This window comes from Sapajus apella, unplaced genomic scaffold (assembly GCF_009761245.1).
Source record: "Sapajus apella isolate SASKATOON/1434 unplaced genomic scaffold, GSC_monkey_1.0 scaffold76, whole genome shotgun sequence".
Taxonomy (NCBI): Eukaryota; Metazoa; Chordata; class Mammalia; order Primates; family Cebidae; genus Sapajus; species Sapajus apella.
Genome location: NW_022437016.1, coordinates 9,589,284 through 9,613,231, shown reverse-complemented (window position 1 = coordinate 9,613,231; position 23,948 = coordinate 9,589,284). Strand labels below are relative to the sequence as shown.

The following is a 23,948-nucleotide window of genomic DNA, read 5'->3' as shown; positions in this document are numbered from 1 at the left end:
GGCCCTAGCTTGGCATGCCTCCCCGACTCTCCTGCTTGTACACAGCCGTGTGTCTTTGAGTGCATCAGCCAATCTTTCTGAGAGCCCCAGTTTCCTCATCTGTATCAGCAGTTGAGAATTCAGTAAATGACATGTTTGGCTGAGACCTGGGGTTGTGGCGGGTGCCTGGTGGTGGTTCTCTCATACCCTTGCTGTTGCTTCTACCCTTGGAGTCGCTCACCGTACTGTTTGTGAAATTTCTGGGTCGGGGTCTTTTCTCTCATTTTATTCCTGGGATGGAGGGATTATTTTCATTCTTTCGCAGGGCACTGTGTGGCTCAGAGAGTGACCTGCTGTCCAGCGCTGTCCTCATTCTGGGCGACCCTTTTCCAGCCCATTGTGGCTGTGCAGCCGCTGACATCTCTTCTTGGCTGAGTTCTGACAGGCATCACTCAGTGACCTGGGACAGACCTGGTTGGCAGTTCCGTGGACACCCCTTCCCATTTCCACTTCAGACCCCTAAAATCAGTCACTGGCTCACTCCCAGCCCTAGGCATGGTCAGCACCAGCTGCAGCTCTGCTCTGCTGAATTCCTAGGTGTTCTCACAGGCAGGCGTGTTCACCCAGACAGCTCAGGCCAAACCCCAAACTCAGACACCTTTGCTCTTGTCACACAACCCAGTCTGGGGGGAAAAAAAACACAACTTTTTCTGCTGTAAAATGTGTGGCTACACATGGGATATGTCAAATCTGTGACTCAGTGCAGGGAGCAGACTGCTTTTGCGGGGACCATTTCAAACACTTTTTTAAGCTCTTTCCGTTGTATTCAGCCGTCAACCATTAATGAGTCTTCAGCCCGCATCTGTGGCATAGTCAGAGCCTTAGCCTGTCAGCAGGCCCCTAACAAACACATCATGTTCAGACCTCTTCCTCTCAAGCGCTTGTCTTTGAATGGTCTCCAGTTGGGACTGGTGCAGTTTTGGAATTACCCCATTTGGTTGGGGTCTCTCTCATGATTTCAGAGTCTTTGAGATTGGCAGAGCCATGCATGTGTTTGAAGTGAACGTTTCGTTTTTTTTCCATTTGTTGACCTACATGCCAAGCACCAGGCTCGTTCCCTGGGACACAAAGATGGAGAAGGTGTAGGGCGGACCCCTGACGTTCAGAATTTTCATCCTCTCTCTTTAGAGTCCAAACTCCCATCACACCCAGACTTTTATCTGTTCTGTTCTAGATCATCAGAGCAATGGAATTTTTTGCTGTTTCAAATCAGAGTGACAAAAGATAAGATTTTCCAAGCTGCATTTGGATTGCCTTAATTCTTTTAAAAAATTATTTTGCGGCCGGGCGTGGTGTCTCACGCCTGTAATCCAAGCACTTTGGAGGCGAAGGCGGGCGGATCACCTGATGTTGGGAGTTCAAGACCAGCCTGACCAACATGGTGAAACCCCATCTTAAAAAAATTATTTTGCTTGACAAAAATTGTATATGTTTATCATATACAAATGATGTTTTGAAATATGTGTACATTGTGGAATGGCTAAGTCAGGCTAATATAGTAACATATGCATTATCTCAGATGTTTTTTGTGGTGAGAACACTTAAATCTTTCTTAGCTGGTTTTCAAGAATACAGTACATTGTTATTAACTGTAACTACTGCTTTGTACAATAGATCTCTTGAACTTAATCCTTCTAACTGAGATTTTGTATCCTTTGGCCAGCATCTCCCCAGCCCTCCCATGCCTCAATTCTTAGGGAGTTAAATCCTTATTAGTTAATGAAGGAGCAAATGGTTGTGAACTAACGGAACGGAATGTAGATTGAGCAACACACAGGGAAGTGGATGGAAGTCAGCAGGGTTCGGCTGTGATGCTATCCACATTCTTGTTTCTCCCAGCAGAGGCAGGAGAGCCACACCCCTTCCTCCTGGCATGGAGGTGGCACAGAAGGCAAGGGGCACTTGTGTGCTGCCCTGAAAACCCTTAGAGCTGGGGGAACTGAGTATTTCTTGGTCTTCTGCCCCCTATGCCAGTGCCTCAGCTACATAAACAATATATTTGCCAGCAAATAACCATTTATTTCTTTTTAAAGTCTTTAAAAAATTTTAGTTACAAATCAGTTATGTCAAATGACTTGCCATATATGTGAATTTTCACATTCCAAAGCTGTGCCTAAAACAGTCTGCTAGGTTTTCAGTCAAGTGCATGTTTAATATTTTGCCTGCCTCCAGTGTAAGTAAAGCAGTGTTCAAATGCATAGCCGAACAGTCAAAGGAAGAGAGTTTATTTAAAGAGTATTAATTTGATGCTGAACTGTCCAGGGCGCCCATTGGCTGGCACAGCTACATTTTTCTCTGGTGACATCCCTCATCTAAAAATCACTTAAGTGAGAAAAGAAATTCGATTGTAGCTGTAGACAAGAATAATGCGGAAAAAGTTTCTTGGCAGTACTATTTTGGACCTGCACTGTAGCGGATGCCGAGGTAATCTATCAGTTTGTGAGTGTCTACAAAATGCAACTCTCTAGGTAACAGGTTTAAAGTAAAGATTTAATACAGTCTCCATCTCCTATGATGTTGCAGTGACAGTTTAAAACTCATTCTCTAAATCTCAGCAGACTTTATAGCTAGCAGTGGGCCAATATAAAGTTTAATAGCATTACAACACATAAATCATCTTTTAAAGATGCTACTAGTAGCTCCAATATTAAATGCAGACAATCGCCCGTGTTATAAATAATTTATCAAACACCATTTCAGATTAGCCTTCCATGCTGAGTTATTTATTTTAGCCTTTTCTGTACGATTCCTAAGGCACTTTTTGAAAGATCCATTACTGGTCAGTTTAATGAACTTGGGGGTCTGTTTTGTCCCCTCAAGCACTCGGGTACAGCTGTGGTGACCATTACGTGGCCGACGTGGACCTCTTTGTGCCTTTTACAAGTGCTGCCCATTTGTCATGTAGCGGTAAATGGAGCTGCACATTGGAGTCCAGGGACACATTGTGCGATGCAGTGATGGAGACAAACAGATAGCTCTATAAAGTGCTGCTTGTCACAGCTGACTTGTAGTACAGTACATCACTCTTATTGTAATCTCATTTAAGAAGCAGGGGTGGCTCGGGGGACTGATATTCCCAGTTAGTTTGGTCTTTGTAGCCATAAAGCAGGAAGTGTTCCTTTTATATTCTCTGAACTTTTAGGGAGTGTGCTTTTTGCTTCGATTAATTATTACAGGAACTTCTCTGCGGCACTGTGTGAAGATTTGTCAGCAGGTTTGTTTGGACCTCCTTCTCCTGGTCTGGGGTTTGGTATAGGCAGTCACTGCTTAGCGATAAGTTGTGTTTTTAGGAGCCTTCTGGCTTGCTTTATTAAATAATTTACCATTTATTAAGCAATAGCTGTGTGCCAGAAACTATAGCAGGTGCTTTCTGTGCCTTTATTTCTAACCTTTTAGCAATCCTGAGAGGTAGGATTTATTATCATTATATTTCAGAGCAGGAAAGTTAACTTAGAGAGGTGTACTGACTTGTCCAGGGTTGCACAGCAGTAAGTAGTAGACTGTGGATTCAGACCCATTCTGTCGGCCTCCACATCTGCCAGATGATCTTGAATCTGGGTTCCCCAAGTTGTGTTTCATCATCAGGGTCATGGTGATCTTTTGGCTTAGCGTCTGAAAGCAAAAGGAAGCTGCTGGTGGCCCGGAGGGCCATTTTTCTAGTAAAGAGGATAAGTCCTACTGGCCCATCTCCACACCGAGTTTCCCTTATGACCCGCGGCGTAAATGCATAGGCAGCTGGCTGGGGGAGCATGCCTCCCTTGCTGTGGGAGAGAGCATCGCACCTGGGCCTGATCACCTGGCGTCATGGGCTCTGCAGGGCCCTTGTCAAGGCCCCTGTGTAGTTGCTGTCCCCAGGCAGATGCTGCCCAGGACCTAGGTCACTCAGCATCTTCCAGAAAAGGGAAGTGCAGTTTCCCTATGAAGAATGAATCCGAAGGGAAGAGGCAGTGCTTCTTGCGCTTCCTGTGGGCCAGAGACAGATACAAATGTGGTGTTTTCCTCACCTCGTGCCTTTAGTTTGTGGTTTTTCTTGATAGTTTTCTTAAATATTTGGTAGCACATGTTAAAGACAAAAGTTGTTTAATTGTGAAATTCCACTATAAAGAAAACAGTATGAATATGCCCAGTAGCATATTTGCATATGTGTCAGAATTCTGTGTATGGAAATACTGTAGTCAGAGACAGTATTCAACATGGAAGCAGTTCCTGGAACATAGTAGGTCCCTATAGATACCTGTTAAAGACATTAACTGTATAAGTAGTGGGTAGACAGTAGAACCTTTGGTCATTTCCATCCTCTTTGCATTTTGAGGGCTTGGGGGATATGTTAAATAAGACCTTAGATCTTAATATTGATCTGATGTTGCATTGTAGAAATGATGCCCAACTTGGTTGAGAATGAAGAAGGCCCTTGAAGTGGTAGTCCTGGGTATTTTGGGAAACACTGCCCTCCAACCCCCAATGGGAGTGACCATCAGAGGAGCTGCTGGTTGGCCCAAAGAGAAACTGGCAAACACCATCCTCCTAAATCTGCTCAGGTCTTAAGGCTCTTTGATGATGGAGAGCGAATGGCACGGCCTTGAGTCAGGGACTAGCTGAGAAACCCCTGGCCCAAGGAAGGTCACTTGCGAGTTGGTGTGGTGCTGTGGCCTTCTGGCTCTGGGGCCTGGGGGCTTGTCATCCTGTTTTTTGTTCACCAGCTGTTTGACCTTGTGTAAGTCATTGACTCTCAGCCAGAGTTTCTGACGATACCAACATCAAAAGATGGGTGGGGGCAGGGGTACACATCAAGATGATCAGCAAAGTGCCCAGCTCAGTGCTTGGCACATAAGAGTGCTGACAGATGTTGATTGATCGATTTAGTGGGCATATAGGTGCTCCGTAAATGTAAGTTTCATTCCATCTCCTAACATCTTCAGCCATATGCATATGAGACACGGATGGGATTGGAGGGGGGAAGTGAGAGACTTGCGATTGTCTTCCTTTAGGAATGATCTTCCTTAGAATTGGTGGGGAGGAAAGGAATTTAAAAGATGTATTTCCCTAATTTAAAAAAAGCCTTTATTTATACTTAAATAACAGCATACATGATAATTTTATGAGTAAATGAAACTATATAATTTTAAAATTTGCATATTTTAAAGTTTTATCAGTTACTTACAGACTGTTTGCAAAGTAGAGGGAGGATCACTCGTAATCTTACATAGCACTGTCAGCAGTCTGGTACCCTGTGCCCAGTTGAATCGATTGACATTAGCAATGCATATCTCATGTCATTTGTGTATTTCTGCTTCCCCAAGTCTTCACCCTTCCCCATCTACCCAGATCATTTGGAAAATGTAAATGTGCAGTCCTAAGTGCTGCCTGCAGGGTTGTGATGTCTGCCAGGTACTGTTGGCTGGCTCTAGACCCCAGCAGCAGTGATGGGATAAAAACAAAGCAGGGGAAATAGTCAAGCGGTAGAGAAGAGAAGTGGGGAACGGAAGTGGTAGGCCAGGAACGGGGGGACCAGTATGGTGCTCCCAGCACGTGCCCATGTGCACACACACCTAAGGCCATTTAATAAAGGAAGCAGTTTGGAATGAGGTTGCAATTTGCTGAATGAGTGGTTGGCTTTTGCTGTCTAGATGGCAGCTGCCGCCAGCCCCTCGTCTAAGAGGCTTTGACTTCACTGGTTTCTGGAAGCCTTCTGGCCCCATAGACTGTTGAGAATTCCAGGAGAGAATTCCTAATTAGCATATCCTGTTTGAATGTATTCTTACAGGTCTGCATATGTACAAATTGGCCTCATTGGCCCCACACAGGTGTCACATGGGAGTGAAAAAGCCTGGGGAATAAATATCAAAGGAACCCCTAGCTGCTGGTTTGCTGAAGAGCCCATTCCAGCAGAACCTTCTTTGTCCTTCTCTGAGTCTGTAGAGGGCGCTTATGTCACTGGAATACTTGTCTGTTGTGGGGCAGGCAGAGAGGAGCAGGAGTCCCGAGTGGGTTCAGATCTTCTCAAAACTTGAGGTTAGCGGATCTGCCCTTTGAGGGTCTCAGGCTGGAATTTGGGCCTGGAGTCTGGGTTTCTCCAAGCTTAGATGAGCGCTGTAGTGCACCTTGCATGTTTGTGCACTGTCATGCCCTCGTGGACTGGGAGAGAGCCGTAGCACAGGTTAGATTCCCTGTTTTCACGGAGCCTGCTTCATTTTTGTCCTCGTTGTGTATAGAGCTTGAACTTGGTGTTCCCCAGGTCCGGTGCCATTGCCTTTGCTGCCTGCCTTCTGTTTCACTGCTGTTTCCTGAGTGCCTCCTGAGTGTGCAGCCTGCCCTTCAGCCCTCCCTGAAGCTCTGCTGACCAGCGTGTTCCCAGCTCCTCCTCACGTGCTCTTAGCCAGCCTCACGCTGCGTTGCACTTGCTTGGGTCAGATGCCCCCGCTGGACTCTGAGCCCCTAGAGGGCAGGGATTTGGGGGCCTCATCCATCTCTGCAGCCCTAGCTCCTAGTATAGGACCTATCATGTGATAGGCCTTCTTGGATAAGAAAGGGATGAATCCATCTGTTCACCAGTAACTGTTGGGGGTGGGGATTTGTGCTTAAAGGCAGAGAAAAGGAGAAAGTGATTCAAAGTAATGAATTACTTCAGTAGACTTGTAGGCCCTTTAGGAGAGACAGATTCTTTTGGGCAAGAGGTCCCGCCCTTGGTCTGCCAGCATTTCCCCAGAACTGCTGTTGTGTTTTGGTGTTAGTTCCCCGCCCGCCCCATAATGCTGACTTTCCCCATTGTGTTACCAGGAAGTAACTTCCAGCTGTTGTTGGACGTTCTAGATCAGGGCTTAGTTAGTAAACTGCAGTCCGCTGCCTGTTGCTAATAGTGTTGTATTAGATCACAGTTGTACCCCTTTGATGATGTATTTGTGTGTGGCTGTTTTGTGCTAGCATGGCAGAGTTGAGTGGGTGTGGTAGAGACTGTATGCCCACAAAGCCTAAAATATTTACTCCCTGGCCCTTTACAAGATCAGTTACTAGCCCTCCAGCTCTGCTGTGTGGTGACTGTCCGATGTGGTGGAGAGGCAGTGCGTGCATAAAGAGTTTTAAGGCCCAGGCTGGGAACTTTGGGCACATCATCGAGGTACTTTGAGATCTTTTCCTCATCTGTGAAATGGGCATTAAAAGCAACACCTACCTCTCAGGAGGTCTCGCCTGCTGCTAGTGGAAGCATGTTGTGGATATCAGAGCAGGCCCTGGTTCAGCCGTGGACGTCATTGCTGCCGTTCTGTTTCTCAGGAGGAGGAAGCCAAGAAGCTGGTGAGCGAAGCCATTGCTGCCGGCATCTTCAACGACCTGGGCTCTGGAAGCAACATTGATCTCTGTGTCATCAGCAAGAGCAAGCTGGATTTTCTCCGCCCATACACAGTGCCCAACAAGAAGGGGACCAGGTTAGTGAAGGAGACAAAGTTCTTTCTGGGTCCCCTGGCTTTGTGGCCACCCTTGGTATCTCCATGGCATCTGGATGGAGTTTTCTTGGTTCTTCCCACGTTAAGTACATCCAGTATTCCCAAATCAGCCTCCTGCAGAGAACTTTGGCTCATTACTTGCTTTATGACAGTGGGGTGCTGTCAGGTGTAGGAGAATGATTTAATTTGATGGGAGGGGTGGAGGGTGGCCCAGGAAAGAGCCCTAGGCTGGAAAGTGGGGCGGAGAGGTTTGGATCATCCGCTGCCCTTTCTCAAGTGTCTTAAGAATCCCTTGAATTCTGTGAGAAGGTACATTTTTCACGGCAGCCTCAGCACTTTCCCTCAGAATGCTCCAAGATTCCTAACTGGGCGTAAGTCAGCAGTGCTAACAGACTCCCAGAAGTGGCCATGGGAGCTAATGCGTGTCTGCTGTGCTACGGGGAGTTGTGCCATTTATCCTGTGCTACGTGCTGAGTGGGCCCTCGGCTCAGTGGTGCAGCCCAGACTCACTGGTGGGAGAGGTTCTAGTTGATCTGCTGAATAGAACTGGAAGTTTTCCAAACCTGGTGGCTGTCATGTGTTAGAGGAGCAGCTCATTTGCAGTGTCTCATGATCATCCAGCTGCTTGACCGTCCTGTGGCTCCTACCTCTTCTGGGAGCCCAAGCAGCTCAGGCAGGATAGGCTCCCTGAGCGCTGCTTCCGGCTGCAACCATCTGAGTGCAGCACAGGGTATTTATAAACTACTGCTCCCACCCAGCCCCACGGCTCGCCCAGAGGATAGTGAGCGTCACCTTCTGCAGGCTTGCTTTCATCTCCCACTGCACACTCAGCTCCAAGTCTGGAGTAATTCACAAGGAAAGAACGGAACATTCAGAACCAGCAGGTATTCACTGTGGTCCGCATTCCACCCTGCGGAAACTCAGTGGGCTCTTGCTGGAGTGGGGCAGCACGGGCCAGAGAGCTCTGGCACTGGGGTTGGGGAATGTTGGTGGCTGGCGTGGTGGCTTCCAGCAAATCAGTCTCCCTGTCTTTGAAATGGAGCTAAACCAGATGACCTCTAATGAGCCCACAAAGTCCCTTGGGCCTTTAGGAGGAAGGGCTACCTTTCAGGCCCAGAGCTGTGTTGGGGGACTGGGCTCTGCCGAGCTCCGAGTAGGTGGGAGCCAAGTACTCCACATAGCCTGCTTCCCTGGTTGCTTGCAACATGCTGCATGATGTGAGCAAGGCCATGGTGAAGCGGTGATGGGGTAGGGAATGGTTACATCATTCAGGCTGGACAGGGTCCTGGGTGAGGACCCTGAAAGCCACATTTGGGCCATTGAGGAGAGGGGTATTTGTGGTTGCCTAGGGAATCTGTGCTCAGTGCAGGGTCCTCATCTAATGGGAGTGCAGCAGCGGTGCATCCTGATTCCCCGGGCGGGGGTGCCCCGCCGTAAAGAGAGGCTCCAAACACCCAAGAACAGAAACAAAACTGCCCCATGGCTGCTTGTGAAGTCAGGAGGTGACCCAGAAGGTGCTGGGTGCGTGGTGGGTGTGCAGCAGCCTGCACGGAGCCTGCTCCCCATTGGTGTCCTGAGGTCAAAGGCAGCAAGTGTCCAAGCTCCCTGGAATCTCCTTGTCCAAGCTCCCTGGAGTCTTCTCTGCCAGTGACTGAAGATGGGGGCACTGCCTGAGTTAGGGAGCCCTTCCTAGGGTGCATGGCAGGGTGCGGGCAGGGCCAGAGGTCTGAGTAAGCGTCCTGTGCTTTCTGCAGGGGTCCTTGCCTGGCAAGTCCCTGCTGCCTCCTCTGCTCACAGCCCTCCACCGTGCGGTCTTGCAGTCCACTGGCACTTAAAGTGGAAGCCTGCCTGCATGTGGCCAAAATTGGGCACTGTCACCACAGTGGTGAAGCAGGCTCATGTGTCCAAGCCTCCCATAGACACTGAGGGTTGGTTCAGATGAGTCAGGCACACAGAGGCCACATGGGACTTTGGCTCCAAGATGGCACGCTGCCACCACATTCCAGCATGTAAGGAACGAGACATCTTGAAACTAATGGGGTGGGGACACATTGTTTAAAAGTACTTTTGCTTAGATCCTTTAAGAGAGTAGGGGTTAGGGGAGGCTTGGCAGAATTAAGGCAGGCCACTGTGGGCTGACCATGCTCCTGACCCAGATGTAGAAGTGTGGAAGTTGCCCTCCTTGTTTTGCTTCCTGCTTCCTCTTTTAGCTCATGTGCCAGGGGAGAGGATGGGTGCTCCTGGAGCACAAGGTCATGGCACAGCCAGCAGCCTTCTGGTAGTTCCTGCCAGTTTGACAAAAATATTATCCCAGCTGGGAATAGACCAGAGGAACAGTTGGGTGTGTGCTGCCATTTGACAGTATCCTAATTCCTGACCCAGTGTGAGAATTCACATCCCAAATATGTTTCTTCTAGACTGCCTGGTACTCAAAGAAACCTCTGCCAGATTCCCTCCAAGGAAGAAGGTGTTGGGTGTGTCCTAGTGGGAATCCACGGTGTCCCTGAAGGGGACAGTTAACTTTTCTTGAGGCTTGAGAGTGGTCTGAAATGACAAGCTTAGAGCCTGGCTGCATGTATTTCTGTACTGTCTGTGCTTCCGGCTGTCGGTGCCGTGTCTAAGGTAGCAGTAAGCTGTCCTAGTTGCTGCACATGAGAAGGGCAGCCATGCCGTCCTCTTGTGTAACGATGGAGTTTGCTTCCTGCTGTCACTGAAGGGTGCTGTGGGGAGGCTGAAGATTGATGTTAAGGGACCAAGTGCTTCCCAGCACTTGCTGGGGATGCTGCGGTGGGGGGGTCACATGTCTGCCAGGGGCCGAGGGCTGTGTTCTCTAATGCACACTAGGTGCCTCCTAGGCATTCCCATTTTGTAGCACTTGAGAGCTGAGGAATTGGAATCCCCCAAGATCACAGAGCTAGGATCGGGACAGCCAGGACTGGAGTCCAGCCTGCTCACTGCCTCGCCTGAGTATCTGTTTTCACTGTCTCCTGCCCTCCGGCACTTTGAGTGGAATCCTAACTCTGTGCTTTTGTTTTTCTCTCACTAGGTTTGGGCGGTACAGGTGTGAGAAAGGGACCACTGCAATCCTCACTGAAAAAGTCACTACTCTGGAAATTGAGGTGCTGGAAGAAACAGTCCAAACGATGGACACTTCTTGAATGGCGTCTGGGTGGCCAGCTGTGGTTCTGGAAGATGGCGGGCATTGGAGGCCCCATAAGACGTTCAGGTTCGCTGAATGAAACTCAATAAAAAATGAAAGCCAAATTGGGCAGCTGAGGTCTGGGCACTGTGTGGTATTTTTGGGGGCAGTGGGGGGCTGCTAAGGCTGCTGATCCTCCTTGAGCACTGGCCCCAGCTCAGGAGAGTGTAGGAGCCATGCGCCCCTCCTGGGGACAGACAGGTTCGGGCTGCTGTCAGAAGTCAGAGTGGACTCCCTTGCGGCTTCAGGTGAACGTCGATACCCTCCCCTTTTGCTGGCTGTCTTTGTTTGTGGTGGCCCTGGGTTTGGTTTGAAGTGGGGTGATAAGTGCAGCACAGCCTTCCACCTCAGCGGCCAAGTAGGAAAGAAATGGCAAAGATGAACCTCTTGAGTTTGCATTCTTAAGCCCAGCTCAGTTCTGAGTACCAAGAGAAGCTGGGCAGGTGCACCACTAGGGCTGTGTGAAGCTGGGTGACCCTACTTTGGCCGGTTTCACAGAAATGAATGTTTTGGGGTTACTGTTTTGGAGTAAGTAGGACGTGATCATTTCACAAACACTCAGGCTTGGAGAGTGGTTGAGATCGTGCACCTTCAGAGGGTCTGATTGGGCAGACTGTTCTCACAGTGTGGAAAGTGGGTGGCGCGCAGAGTGGGATCATTGCGTGCTGGGGCTGGCAGTGTCGGGGAGGCACGGTGGGGGCTTAGAGAGCTGGAAGCACAATACTGGCAACAAGTGTGTATGGAATCAGAAAATCCTTCAGTGGTAAGCACTAGGCAGGAGGTAGGGACTTGATTCTCCCTGGAGAGAACATTCCAGGGTGAATCTGCTCTCAGGCCAGCTCCTGTGTGAGAGCTGCCAGGAGCAGGCTGGGGAGAACAGTGGAATTACTGAGGGCAGAAACTTGGCTGATAAGTATCAAAATTATTTGAGGAACTTAAATCCTGGAATTAGTGAATGTCTGGGGCCTGGGAACTTGTGTTTTTCAAGGTTCCTCAAGAAATCGTGCTGTGGACACTTTGAAGTTTTGGATCTACTGGTTTAAGAGCAAAATCGCCAAAGCCGTTTTAAAATCATTCACGAGTTATAAGTAACTCCCAGTCACCCTGTTTTATTTCAACGATGGAGAACAAGTACAGAGGAAAGGCTGCATGTGGAGAGACGGTCAGACCGACAGTGTTACAGCAGAACTGAGTCCATGCGTGGAAACAGCAGCCGCCTGGCCCTGGGTGTTTCCTTCAGGAAAGGCCTGGTCAGCAAACGCCTGCAGGCAGCAGGTGTCAGGAGTCACCTGCACGATGCCAGCACTGCTCGTCTGGAGGGCCAGACTGTCATCAGGTCAGTGACAACAGCTCAGACCACTGGAAGGTTAGCTTTGTGTACAAAAACAAAATTCAAATGATTTCCTTCAGAGCTCGAGTTTTCTTAGGTTCACATTTATAAATTAGTCTTCACAGTTAATCCTGTTTGGGAACAAGAAATAAGGAACACATTTCTGGTTTCCTACACATGACACAGGTGGACTTGAATTCTTGGTTCCGTGGTCCGTGGACTTCATTGTGAGGGGTGAGTGGCCGCCGTTTTTGGATCATTTACTTTGTGCTAGCTAACGTGCATATTTTCTTTCAAATTCTGTCAGCAACCCCGAAGGTAGATAGATAGATACCGTTAATCTCATTGTACAGATGAGGACACTGAGGCTCAGAACGGCCAAGAAACTTGCCCAAGCCTAGTCACACTAGGAAGTTGCAGAACCAGAATTTGTCAAGGACAGCCCTTAGGTTTTCTCTATCCATGCTTCCTTCCCGTGGAGGAAAATGCATAACACTGATCATGAAATGCTGGGCCAGCATTCAGGGAGGTGACAAAGTGCCTGGTACACAGCAGTATCCAGGAGGAGATGGCCCAGCCTGGCTGCCAGGAAAATGCTCTTGCTTCTCGATGCCATTTGCCATGTGACGCTCCGGCCAGATGCAGGGCTCTTCGCATCGTCACTCACCAAGCCATAAAACGTAGATAAAAATAACAGAATCTCCACTCCACGGAAAAAAAAAGATTTCTACTTTATCCCTTTACAACAGAGTAAATTAAGCACACAGCCTGATTGTTTGAAAAGATACTAAGAGCTAAACTGAACTTGGTACTAACCATTTTCAAAGGCTCACTACACAAATCACACGGTCTCCTGCAAGTCTCCTGTTAGCATCAACCTTGACAGGTCACTGGAGGAATTACCCGAAAGATTCACAGTACAATCCAGATCCAGGGCTGCCGTGGCTCACTGAACCACTGCCCCTGTTAACCCAGCTGCGATTGTCCACGACAGAAGAAAGAAAGGACTTTGGAATTTGACCATCAGTGATGTGTGGCCAGCGCGCCTCCCTCAGCTGCTCTGCCTTCAGCATCTGCTGTAAGGCTGGGCAGCCTTTTGGGGAACCTGCTGAACCTTAGCTGTTCTAGGCTACCAGGTGGCCACTTGAAGAGAAGATGACTCAGGTAAGGCAAAGTGGTAAGGCACGGTGCATCCACGCTCAGGTGCTGGACATCCAGACGTGCATCTGCTTGGCCACCTGGTGCACGTATCCGATGTCAGGTCTCTGGTCGGGGTCAGGGTAGATGCACATGCTGACCAGTTCTCGTAACTGCAGGGGAGAGAATGGTGGGTTATTCTTAAGAAAGCAGCCTTACTGAGGCTCCGCGCTCCGCAATCTGTCTGCATGAAGGCACTTGATCCTCAGAGCAACTAGACGGTCCCGTTGTCCCCCGCAGAGCTGAAGAACAGTGTTTAGTGGGGGCAGGTAAGGGGCGTGCAGCCGCGAGGCTCCCAAGGGCTAGCCAGGACCCCTCCTGGGCCTGTCTAGCCCCAAAGGCTGCACTTTGAGACCTTAAGACCATTGGGCAGAGAGAGAGAGAGAGAGATAGAGAGAGAGAGAGAGAGAGAGAGAGAGTGTGTGTGTGTGTGTGTGTGTGTGTCTGTCTGTCTGTCTGTCTGTCTGTCTCTCTCTCCTAGGGGAGGGAGGGAGGGAGGGGGAGAGAGAGAGAGAGAGAGTGTGTGTGTGTGTGTGTGTGTGTGTGTGTGTGTGTGTGTCTGTCTGTCTCTCTCTCTCTCTCTCTCTGCTGTCACTCACGCAGATGCCCAAACCAGAGGACAAAACTCAAGGAAAGGGCTTATTGATCATAATAAATGCATTAACATGCAGAAGGGCTGCAGCATGCCCACCCCCGGCCCTTTTATTGTGCTCATGAAAGATGGAGCTTTTAATTATACAGACACTGAAGGCTGTTCCCGCCCCGAGGTGGGGGAGGGGCACCCTGTGCCTCTGATCAGCTCAGTTCTTATGATAGCCAGAGTGCCAATTATTTTAATGGTAATTAAAATAATGACCTTAAAATGCCTACATCTTCTTAACTTGCATCACGGCTCACCACCATTGGTTTTCATTTAAATACCTGCTGCTAGAGGGGTGGCCAGTCCCACAAGTTGTGGCGGCAGCAGGAAGCCAGGAGGTCCTGAACCAGAGGGGGCTCTGGTGGTCTCAGAGGCCACGCTCAGTCTGGGGAGGGCCCAAGGGACATTCTGGAGGCCCAGGGGCTAGTGCCACACAGGCTCCTTAGGCTGAGGGGTGGGGCCTGAGCTTCCTGTGGACAGGCTCCTGAGGTGATGGGGCATTTTCTCTGGGCTGCAGAGCCTTAGGCCATCCCCTCCAACCTGTACGCATGCCTTACAGCGGAGAAGCCCAGGTGACAGCGGGGCCTGCAGCCTGCTGGGCCGCCCCTGGAGTCTGAGGTGGCCTATGGACCAGACAGCTGTTTTCTGAACCTTACACTATTCGGGGGAAGGTACCTGTGGTTGGCCTCTGACAGATTAAAATCCCAGAAAACCAGATTCAGGTGAAGAGTCTGTGACCTGCACTAACGGATGAACTAGATGCACAGTTAGCAGTTAAGTGCATGTTTGAAATGTTTAGAATTCAAGAGAAACAATAGCATAGGTTATTTTCATTTCTAAGCAGCAATGTAACTAAAAATGGGGTGTGTCCCCGGGCTCCTGAGCACCACCTCTCACCCCCAAGCACGGGGCCCAGAAATGCTGCACAGGCCTGGTGAGAGCTGGTGCTGTGCGGAGCAGGGGCTCGTGGCCAGGAAAGGGCTGACTTGGAACAGGGGGCTTCAGTGTTCATTTCAGCCTCATTACTGAAGCAGAGAGGACAGTTCCTGTTTATAGATTGACCAAAGCACAGGGCTGTGATCTGCTCCAGTTGCACGGCTTCATGCTTCCGAATCGTACACAAGTCCAGATTCAGAAGATGAGAAAGGAAAAAGCAAATGGCAGCTCTTAACTTTGTAAAGAGATGCAACTTGTTTTTCCTCCCAATGGGGAGCATAAATACTTCCTCCAAAGGTGCAGGTCGGAACTGTGAAGCCAGGAGAGGAAGGGCCTCGTGCAGCGCCCCAGACACTCGTGCTCTAGCCCTGGCGTCCGCGACGCCATTGAGCGCAGGTTCCCCGCGAGGAGCCTCCTGCCTGGACACAGGCAGAACACGTGGGACCTGTCCCATGCAGCTTGGCCAGGGCAAGGGTGTTCCTTCCAGAGCCTCACCCCAGCTAGTTAATGGGCCACCAAAGAGACATGCCATCAAGTAGCAGGAGGGCTCTGGCTGGGCGTCTGGGTTCCGATCCTGCCTCACCGTCTTTAAATCGCCTGTGTCTGTTTCCTTATTGGTAAACGGGTCGGGAAGATTCAACTCAGGAAGTCTGAACATGAGCTGTTATTATCGTGAGGTGATGGCCTGTGGTCCTATGGGTGGGCCCAGGGAGGCCCCAGACACACCCACTAGCACTGACCTTGAATAGAAGGGTCACGTGACATTTAGTGAGCACTGACTGAGCCAGGCCCTGTCCACTGGCCACTTTCGATGGTGGTGGCAGTGTTAGCCTGGTGCCCTACCCTAATCCTTACGCTGATCCTGTGTGGAAGGTTTATTATTATCCCCATTGTATAAATGACGAAACAGACTCAGGAAGGTTAGGTGACTCACCTAGGAACAGCGCAGGCAGCGTGTGAACGCGTGTCTATACTTTTGACCCTACTATGCCAGGAAACCTATCTTCCTCACGATTATTCACCAAAAATGTTTAGTCCTATCTTCAAGGTGTTGGAGCCGACGAAGAAGACATCTGCACGTTCCTAGTAACTGGCACAGCCCCACGCCAGACCCATCAGAGCCTGTGTCCATGGCCCCTGCAGCCAGTGTAAAATGTTGACAGTAGAAGCCCAGGGTGTGGCTTAAGTCTGTTACTGTAAGGAGGAAACTGACCAGTCTCCCTGCCGTGGTTTCCTGCCATGGGCGCTGTGGCGACCATCGGCACTATGGGGACGCCAGGCCTGCTAGCTACATCCTGCCCCTGCATCTGTTCCATGTCTGGCGCCGCACAGAGCCCGTCCTGGGGACCTGCAGCAGTGGGCCTCCTGGAGCACCAAGCTGGGAGCCAAACAGGTGGAGGTGTGCCAAGGGCCACATCCTAGTGGTTCTTGCCTGGGGGTCCTACACTGGAGCCGCATGGTGAAACCCCTTCAGTGCAATCACCTACTTTCCCCTCTCCAAGTCACTTTTCCAGAAAGTGCCCTTTCTGTACCATGTAAAATAAGCCTGACCTCAGCTGCGATGCTTTGGAGTGGCCCTCATGAGCCTCGGTGGCCGCCGGAGCTGACGAGGCCTCTGGCTCCTGCAAACTCACCTTCTCGGAGTAGTGCTCCCCGGGGAGAGGCGGGTAGTCACACTGCTCGATCTTCTGGCACAGGGAGAAGAGATTCATCTTATCTCCATAGAAGGGGCTCTGGAGGGCTGCCATCTGCAAGGGAGGGAGACAACGAAGATGAGCCTTTGGCCTCGTGGCTCAGAAGGACTGGAGAGGCGGCTGCTCCAGATCAGGGCATGGGCTCTCCGGTCCCAACCACAAGGAGTCCAGCAGGACTTCTCCCCTGAATTGCTGATCACACGGGGGTTCAACAGAGGAGCAGGCCTAGCACTGCCATCCTGCTTCCATCACTGAATTAAGTGGGCACGGGGGTTTCAGTGACAAAACTTAAAAGGCAATAAAGCGGGGCAGCTGGATGCTGCACGCCAATCTCTGCCTCACTCCCACCTCAGCCCGAGGGACCCAGGCTCCAAGTGGCAGGTTTCTGAGTGCACAGTCTTATTTCCATAAAAAGCGCTTTCAAAGATGCCCGTGGGGAGGGGTATCTGTGCACTGTACATTCAGGGCACGTTCCTCACCTACGGACTGATGTGGGGAGGGCGGGCTGAGAAGGGTGCAGCATTTCACCGTGCTGGTTCTTGCCAGCTCCTTGCAGAGCTGCCTCCTGTGGAAGCCAGCTGCCGATCCCAGGGCAGGGGATCCCAGGGCAGGGCGAGTAGAGGGTTCGGGGGAGGGAGGCGGCCTCGGCTCAGCAGCGTGTTTCAGGGAAGCTTCAGGGTGGGAGGGAGGCGCCTGGCTCCACAGCCAGCCACAGCTCTGCACTCATGTGCCTAGACTTCGTTTCCTCTTCTGTAAAATATTTCCACTTGCAGGCCTGTGGCCAGGCTTGTGCTGGCACATGGAGGCGGCACCACCAGTGGGGCTGTGACCACCCGAGCTGTGGCTGGAGGATTGTGGTGGATTTTCCTGGACAGTCACTGTGCAGAGGAGAAGGGATAGTTCGCGTGTTGGTCCCATGAATGTAGGCCCTAGTTTTTCATGTGTCTGACCGGGGAAGGAATCGGCAACCTTCAACTTCAGATCAAGCCCGTTTGATCTGAGTTTTGTAAACCTTGCTGCTTGGAACTCCAAAGGCCCCAGAAAACTGAGGGAAACAGCCCCCAAGCTGGCGTCTCCTTCAGATCATGTCTCTGCTCTTCCCAGCACTTTCCCCCTGTCACTTCAGAAAAGGCTTTTGAATGGGGTCAGCACTGAGCTATGCCAGAGGACCCCTCTTGGCCTTCCCCAGAACAGGCCGCCTCCGTCTGCCCCAGCCTCTCCCCCTCCGCTGCCGGCCACAGGCCTTCCACCCTCATCAGGGCGACAGACTGTGAAGGAACCTCTGGGCTGTGGGGATTAGAACGATTACCCGGGATGGCGAGATCCCCTTGTACCAGTGACCACCCAGCCTCTAACTGGTCAAAACGGAGAGGAATCACTGTCTGGGTCCTCGTTAGAACTGCCGGAGCCACGGCTCTCATCGCTGCTCCTCAGATGCCACTTTTCTTCCTGGTGTTATCAGGGTGACACACAGCTGAGGAAAAGGGGGCGGGTGGGCCCCAGCTCCCCACTGGGAGGGCTCAGAGAAGCTGGTGTGTGATCCGAGCTGTCAGAGGGCCAAGGGTGATCTGACTCCTGCCTGTCAGGGCTTCAGACACCCATCACCCAGTCTCTCTCGAGCATATCCCGGACTGAAGGGTGACCAGAGGCCAGGAGGTCTGCAGCCCTGCTCCTCCACCTGGGAGGGGTGTCCAGGCCACTCTGCCGTCTGAGCAGGATTCCAAAGCAGCATCCCGGCCAAGGCGCCGCCATCTTCCTCTTGAGTCTGCTGTCTTGCTGGGTCTCAGTCCCAGTAGGGCCCCTCAAGGCTGCTGCGACAAAGCCCCCCATGAGGATCCTAGGACTGGCGCTGAATGAGCCAACTCCTCCAGCTCCATGCTTGGAGCTGAGCTCCCACGTAGATAAATCAATCCTGCAGAGCAGGCAGTCTGCTGGGCACCTCCATGGGCATCCGGGTAATGAAAACAGCCTGGCCTTCCAATATCCCAAGTGTGGGCATCTCTGCTCCCAGCTCCCACTGGGGGCTCCCCACCGCCTGGCCTGCGGGTCTTGTGATTTACTCTTATGTTTGGCCAGTGCTCTCATTCCAGCCTCTTCAAGACACTCCGCTGGGGCCCTACCCGAGGGCCAGTGCTCTCATTCCAGCCTCTTCAAGGCACTCTGCTGGGGCCTCACCCGAGGGCCAGTGCTCTCATTCCAGCCTCTTCAAGGCACTCTGCTGGGGCCCCACCCAAGGGCCAGCTGCGGGGCTTTGTGGTGGCTCTCACCAGCTGGGGTCAGCGCCAGCAACTCAGGTGCCACAGGCGGTCCTTGGTAATAGCTGGATGCCCAGGTCGGGGAGAGGGTATAGGGGACTCAGTGATGGGCCCCAAACACGTCCAGCCCCAAATTTTTGGGACCTGTAAATGACACCTTATAGAGCAAAGAGGATTTTGTAGGTGTGATGAAATTTTGGCTCCTGAGATGCGGGGATTATCCAGGTGGGCCCCCAGCGTAGCCACAAAAGCCCTTGTGAGATGGAGCCTGAGGGAGGAGGCACAGAAGAGGGGAAGGAGCCAGGCTGATGCGCACCAGAGGCTGTGGTGATGCGAAGAGGGGGCCGAGGACTGCGTTGGCTTCTCCATTTTCCATGGAAACACAAGGAAACAGATTTGCCCCCAGAATCTCCAGAAGGGCCTGCCTGCTGACACCTTGGCTCAGCCCAACAAGACTGATTTTGACTTCTGGCCTCCAGAATCCAAGAGCTCTAAGAGAGTAAACTTATGTTGCTTGAAGCCATCAGCATCGTGGCATCTGTTACTGCAGCCACAGGGGACGGGCACAGGGGCTTCTGAGCCTTCTGGCACCATGCTGGGGCTCCAGGAAGGGCAGGTTTTCACCCGCTGTGTTTGTCACTGGAGCCCAGGTGACCTGGGTATGTGCCCTGTGTGGGATCCTCAGCCATAGTTCGGAGAAGGTGGGAGGGCTTTGTCACAGCTCTTCAGGCTGGTGGCCCTGGAAGACACCACAGGCTATGGGGTGGGAGGCTCTGGGCGTGACTGCGGGAGGCCTCTTGCCAATTACACAGTCCCGGGCTCAGATGTGGCTCCCCTCCCTGTCTGCTGGTAAAACGCTGCTTTGCCTTCCCCTTTCGTGGTGCAGGAGTGGGGAGGGGGTCACCTGGCACAGAGCCTCTGCCCTGTCACCCTTGGAGGGGCCAGCCATGGGTAGCCACACCAGCCTGCTGCTGTGGGAGGCTAGGGCTGCTCGGTTTAGGTCAGTGCAGGCCATCCCTGAGGGCGCCAAACGGCTGTGTTTCATTCACTTCCTGCTGCTGATTGGTGCCCCCAGGCTTCAATCTGTCCCCCTGCCCCCACACCCCTGCGAGCAGTACCCGCCCACCTGGCTGCAAGCCGCACAGCCCCACTCACTCCAACAATTGAGTCAGCTCGGCAGAACCCGAGCCTCAATGCCAGGGTGCCAGGAAGGTGGATGCTGCCTCATGAGATTCATTTAGGTGCCCAGAAATGAGGACTCAGAGGAGGACTGCCTGACCCAGAGTCCAATGAGGCCTGGCACAGGCTGCGCTGCGTCTGTCTCTGCAGAGCTGAGACACAGGCTCGAGCAGGGAATGGGGCTGGGAACCGCAGGGCTGGCTCTCAAGTGGAGGGCCTGGCAGAGGCAGAGGGGGCCAGCTGCCTGCCTCCAGGCCCCAGCCCTGCCCCAGTCCCAGGGGAGGTGGGCACAGCTCAGTCAGCCTGGCCAGCCTATGTGTGTTTATGTGCTGTGCGTGTTTATGTGTGGAGACCCCCGTGGTTCATGGGGGACAGGAAGCAGCTGACAAGAATCCAAAGCAGAATGTTAAATGAAAATCCATCTGGCCCAGGGTCGAGACGCATGAGGAGAGGAGGATGAAGCCAGCGGGAAGCCAAAGTCCAGCTCCAGGACTGAGGCTCAGCTGCACTTTGGCTTCCCGCTGGCCAAAGCAAAGAGGGAAATGTGACAAGCTGCAGGAGTCTCATGCCAGGGGCAGGCAGAAGTGCCCATGCTCAGCCTGCAGCTGCTGGACAGGCCCGAGGGCCTTCTCAGACTCGGGCGCCTCACCCCCAGGGCCTCATTCACTCCTCACTATGACAAGGCAGGCTGGGGTCTCATTCTCTACATGGGACACCTGGAGCCCACTGGGGTGGGGCTGACTTGCCCGGATCCTTCTGTAGGGGAGCCATGGAGCTGGGATTTGGATGGAAGTGAGTTGTTGCAAGTGAGTTGCCTACACACAGATACATGCTGTAATTCAAAATCGTGTTCCCCAACTGTCCACTATGCTGAGGGCATTTGCCCGGGCCTTGGGAGACCCGTAACACCTGTCTCTGCCCCTCAGGATCTGACACTGGATGGACGATGCCCACTTCCAGGTGGGTCTGCATCCCCTCCTCAGACCCTAGGGCAGGTAGGGGCAGGGCGGTGACCTTGGAGTTCTGAGCCTAGGGAGAGCCGAGTTAGCAGGTGGCATGGGCGTGGCTCTATTGCTGGCCTCAAGTGACCTTGGTGGCCAGAGTGGTCACCCGCATAAGTGCCTGGATTTAGAGGAGTCCCAGAGAGACCTGAACTCATGACTCCTGGGTGACAAACCCCGAGGCACAGTGGCTCTCCTCACCAGGGGCTCTGCCCACCTGGACTTAACGTTTTCTCTGTAAAGTAAAAAGCACGCACCCTCCCCAGGGCTCCTCGGAATGTGCAGGTACACGGGCCCTCCAGGCCAGCAGGTTTCTTTCCTGTCGCCTCTCGGAAGAGTTTGGACTTTCACCTCCTTTCTCCTGTGGCTAAAGACACTTCCCTCCAAATTCCCTCCTGCATCCACTGCCATCTCCTAAGCTCACTCACACACCCTGCTCAACGATCACCACCCAACCCACCCAGGAGCCGGGCTGTGGAGAGACAGGGAGGCAGGGAGGACAAAAGGCTCATCCCCTTCCACCTGGGGAGCACTCGCCCATCCACGGCAGACACTCTCCATGGCTGCTCCAGCTAGGTGCTCTTTCAAAGAGCTCCTCCTGCAACCGATGCCCTGTGGAGTCCTGGAGAGAGCACTCAGCCTGCTTCCCAGCTCTGTCACGGCCAGACTCACCCACAGACCCTCGAGAGGATGCTCTGGGTCACCCACATCTGCTGAGCACCAGGAGAGGGGGTCCTAAGCACTAGTTCCATAAGGATCACACCTCCAGCCAGTCTTTTAAAATGAAATATGTGTTCTTAAAATAAATAGCAGGTCACTGGCTTATAAAGAAAGATGCTGCCAGCCTGGCTGACATGGGGAAACCCTGTCTCTACCAAAAAATACAAAAATTAGCCGGGTAGGGTGATGGGTGCCTATAGTCCCAGCTACTTGGGAGGCTGAGGCAGAAGAATTGCTTGAACCTGGGAGGCGGAGGTTGCAGTGAGCCGAGATCACGCCACTGCACTCCAGCCTGGGCGACAGAGTAAAACTGTTTAAAAAAAAAAAAAAAAAAAAGATGCAGTGAAGTGTAAACCCTGCAAACGGATCAGGGTTTTGATGTCATAGTCCCAATCTGTAATGTGGGGAGGGGAAATCTCATCACCAAAAGACCCTGGCCACAAGACCCTGGCCATGTGAGCTGCCACAGGCCCCACGTGGTCCAGCGACCGCAGCGTATCCCTCAAGTTCATGTGCAAGGGCTGTGAGGTCAGGCCTCAGACTCGAATGGTCCACGAGCGGGCCCAGCCATCAGGCTCTGTGGACAACTGCCTAGCACTGGAGGCAGGCCCTGGACACACTGTTCCGAGCTGTGGACTCTCACTGGCCACAGCAGCTGAGACAGGTTCTTTCAGTGTGTGGGTTCCAGGCAGGCTAGCAGGTCTGGAAGTGGCCCCCTCCTAGCTCCACTTCCCGGCTCAGGGGAGAGGTGTGGTCTTTGGGGAAACCCACATTGCTGGGCCCGGACGGGTGGCCACCTGTCAGTGGAGAGCAATTCAGGGGCCTGAGGCAGGTCTGAGTCCTCTCCTGACCCTGGTGCACGGGTCCTGACCCATAATAAACAATGAACACAATCTCCAGTGTGTTATGTGGTTTCCTGGGCGACCCGGACAGGGGCAGCTAGGGATCAGATGCCTGGCCTGTGCTCCCTCTGTCTTCCTTCCTGGACCCCGCCCACTGCTGTCCAACCCCTAATAACCTCTACCAGTCTGGCCCTGCAAACCAGGCCCCATGTGGGGCTGGGGAGGGTGAAGGACAGGGCCCTGGTGGTACTGATGTCTCAGGTGAATATGACATTCCGGGTTCCGACCCTGAGCTCGTAAAGTGAGCCCTGCCCTAACTGTCCCCCCACCAACGCATGTCCCACCAAATGCTGCTGAGCCACGGGCAGAGACTCACCTCATACAGCAGACAGCCCAGGGACCAGATGTCGGACTTGAAGTTGTAGCCATTCTCATGGATCCTCTCTGGCGACATGTAGTAGGGTGTCCCCACTGTAACACAGCAAGGGGGGGCTGCTTACACTCTGTGCAGGGCAGGGGCAGGGCACAGAGGCGAGGCTGGAGGGAGGGCACACAGGTTGTGGAGAGACTGCGCCTCAGTCTCTGAGCAGCCCCGCTCCCTCTCAGGCCTGTGCCTTCCTCTGTCAGATGAGCAGTTGGATCCAACTGCTAGCCAGACACTACACACCTGGGGCGCTGGCGGCTTGGGGCAGATTCCCTGGAGCCACCGGACCAAGAATCCAGCTGGGAGGCCGGGTGCGGTGGCTCACGCTGTAATCCCAGCACTTTGGGAGGCCGAGGTGGGTGAATCACCTGGAGTCAGGAGTTTGAGACCAGCTTGGTGGACATGGCAAACCCCCATCTCTATTAAAAATATAAAAATTAGCTGGGCATGGTGGTGGGGGCCTATAATCCCAGCTACTTGGGAGGCTGAGGCAGGAGAATCACTTGAACCTGGGAAGTGGAGGTTGCAGTGAGCTGAGATCGCGCCACTACACTCCAGCCTGGGCAAGAGTGAGACTTGGTCTTAAAAAAAAAAAAAAAATCAGGATGAGGCTGGAGAGCAGGGGGTCGGTGTTTCTGCCAAATGCCCAGGGGAAGGGGAGGCCATGGCCTGACTGTAGGAAGCAGCTGAACACATGTCCTTTTAGGGGAAAATCCTGAATCTGCAAGAGTCAGGATCAGGCTTTGAACAGTGAAAAGTAAACCCCCACCATGGAGACTGACCAAGATCTCACATGTGTCAGCTCATTCGTGTTCCCAACGGCGCCATGAGGCAGCATCTCCATTTTGCAGATGGAGAAACTGAGGCTCAGACAGGTGAAGAGGTTTGTATCAGAGTGGCTGGAATTAGTGCAAACCCAGACCCTCAGGCTCCAGAAACCGAGCACTTAGCCCTGGCGGTGGCCAGCACCAATTAGCCTGTCCAGACTCGGGGTTGGTCTAGATCTCTTAAACAGGATGGAAAAGGCACTCCCCCAAAAAAGGAAAGGTGCGT

At 52.4% G+C, this 23,948-nt stretch overlaps 2 protein-coding genes across 6 annotated transcripts in view; one reads left to right on the top strand and one right to left on the bottom strand.

Moving 5' to 3' along the window:
• PSMB7 (proteasome 20S subunit beta 7) overlaps positions 1–10,754 on the top strand; it is a 63,433-nt gene extending 52,679 nt beyond the window's left edge. Inside the window, exons 7-8 of the mRNA XM_032251568.1 lie at positions 7,309–7,460; positions 10,525–10,754. Of these exons, the coding sequence (XP_032107459.1) occupies positions 7,309–7,460; positions 10,525–10,636 (264 nt within the window). The 3' untranslated portion in view covers positions 10,637–10,754. The remainder of the gene's footprint in view (positions 1–7,308; positions 7,461–10,524) is intronic.
• Positions 10,755–11,740: 986 nt separating this feature from the next.
• Positions 11,741–23,948, bottom strand: part of NEK6 (NIMA related kinase 6) — a 92,348-nt gene continuing 80,140 nt past the window's right edge. For all 5 annotated transcript variants that reach the window (XM_032251565.1, XM_032251567.1, XM_032251562.1 and 2 more), the window contains 3 exons: positions 22,848–22,942; positions 16,415–16,528; positions 11,741–13,317 (listed from right to left, as the gene is read on the bottom strand). In XM_032251565.1, the coding sequence (XP_032107456.1) occupies positions 13,207–13,317; positions 16,415–16,528; positions 22,848–22,942 (320 nt within the window). In that variant the 3' untranslated portion in view covers positions 11,741–13,206. The remainder of the gene's footprint in view (positions 13,318–16,414; positions 16,529–22,847; positions 22,943–23,948) is intronic.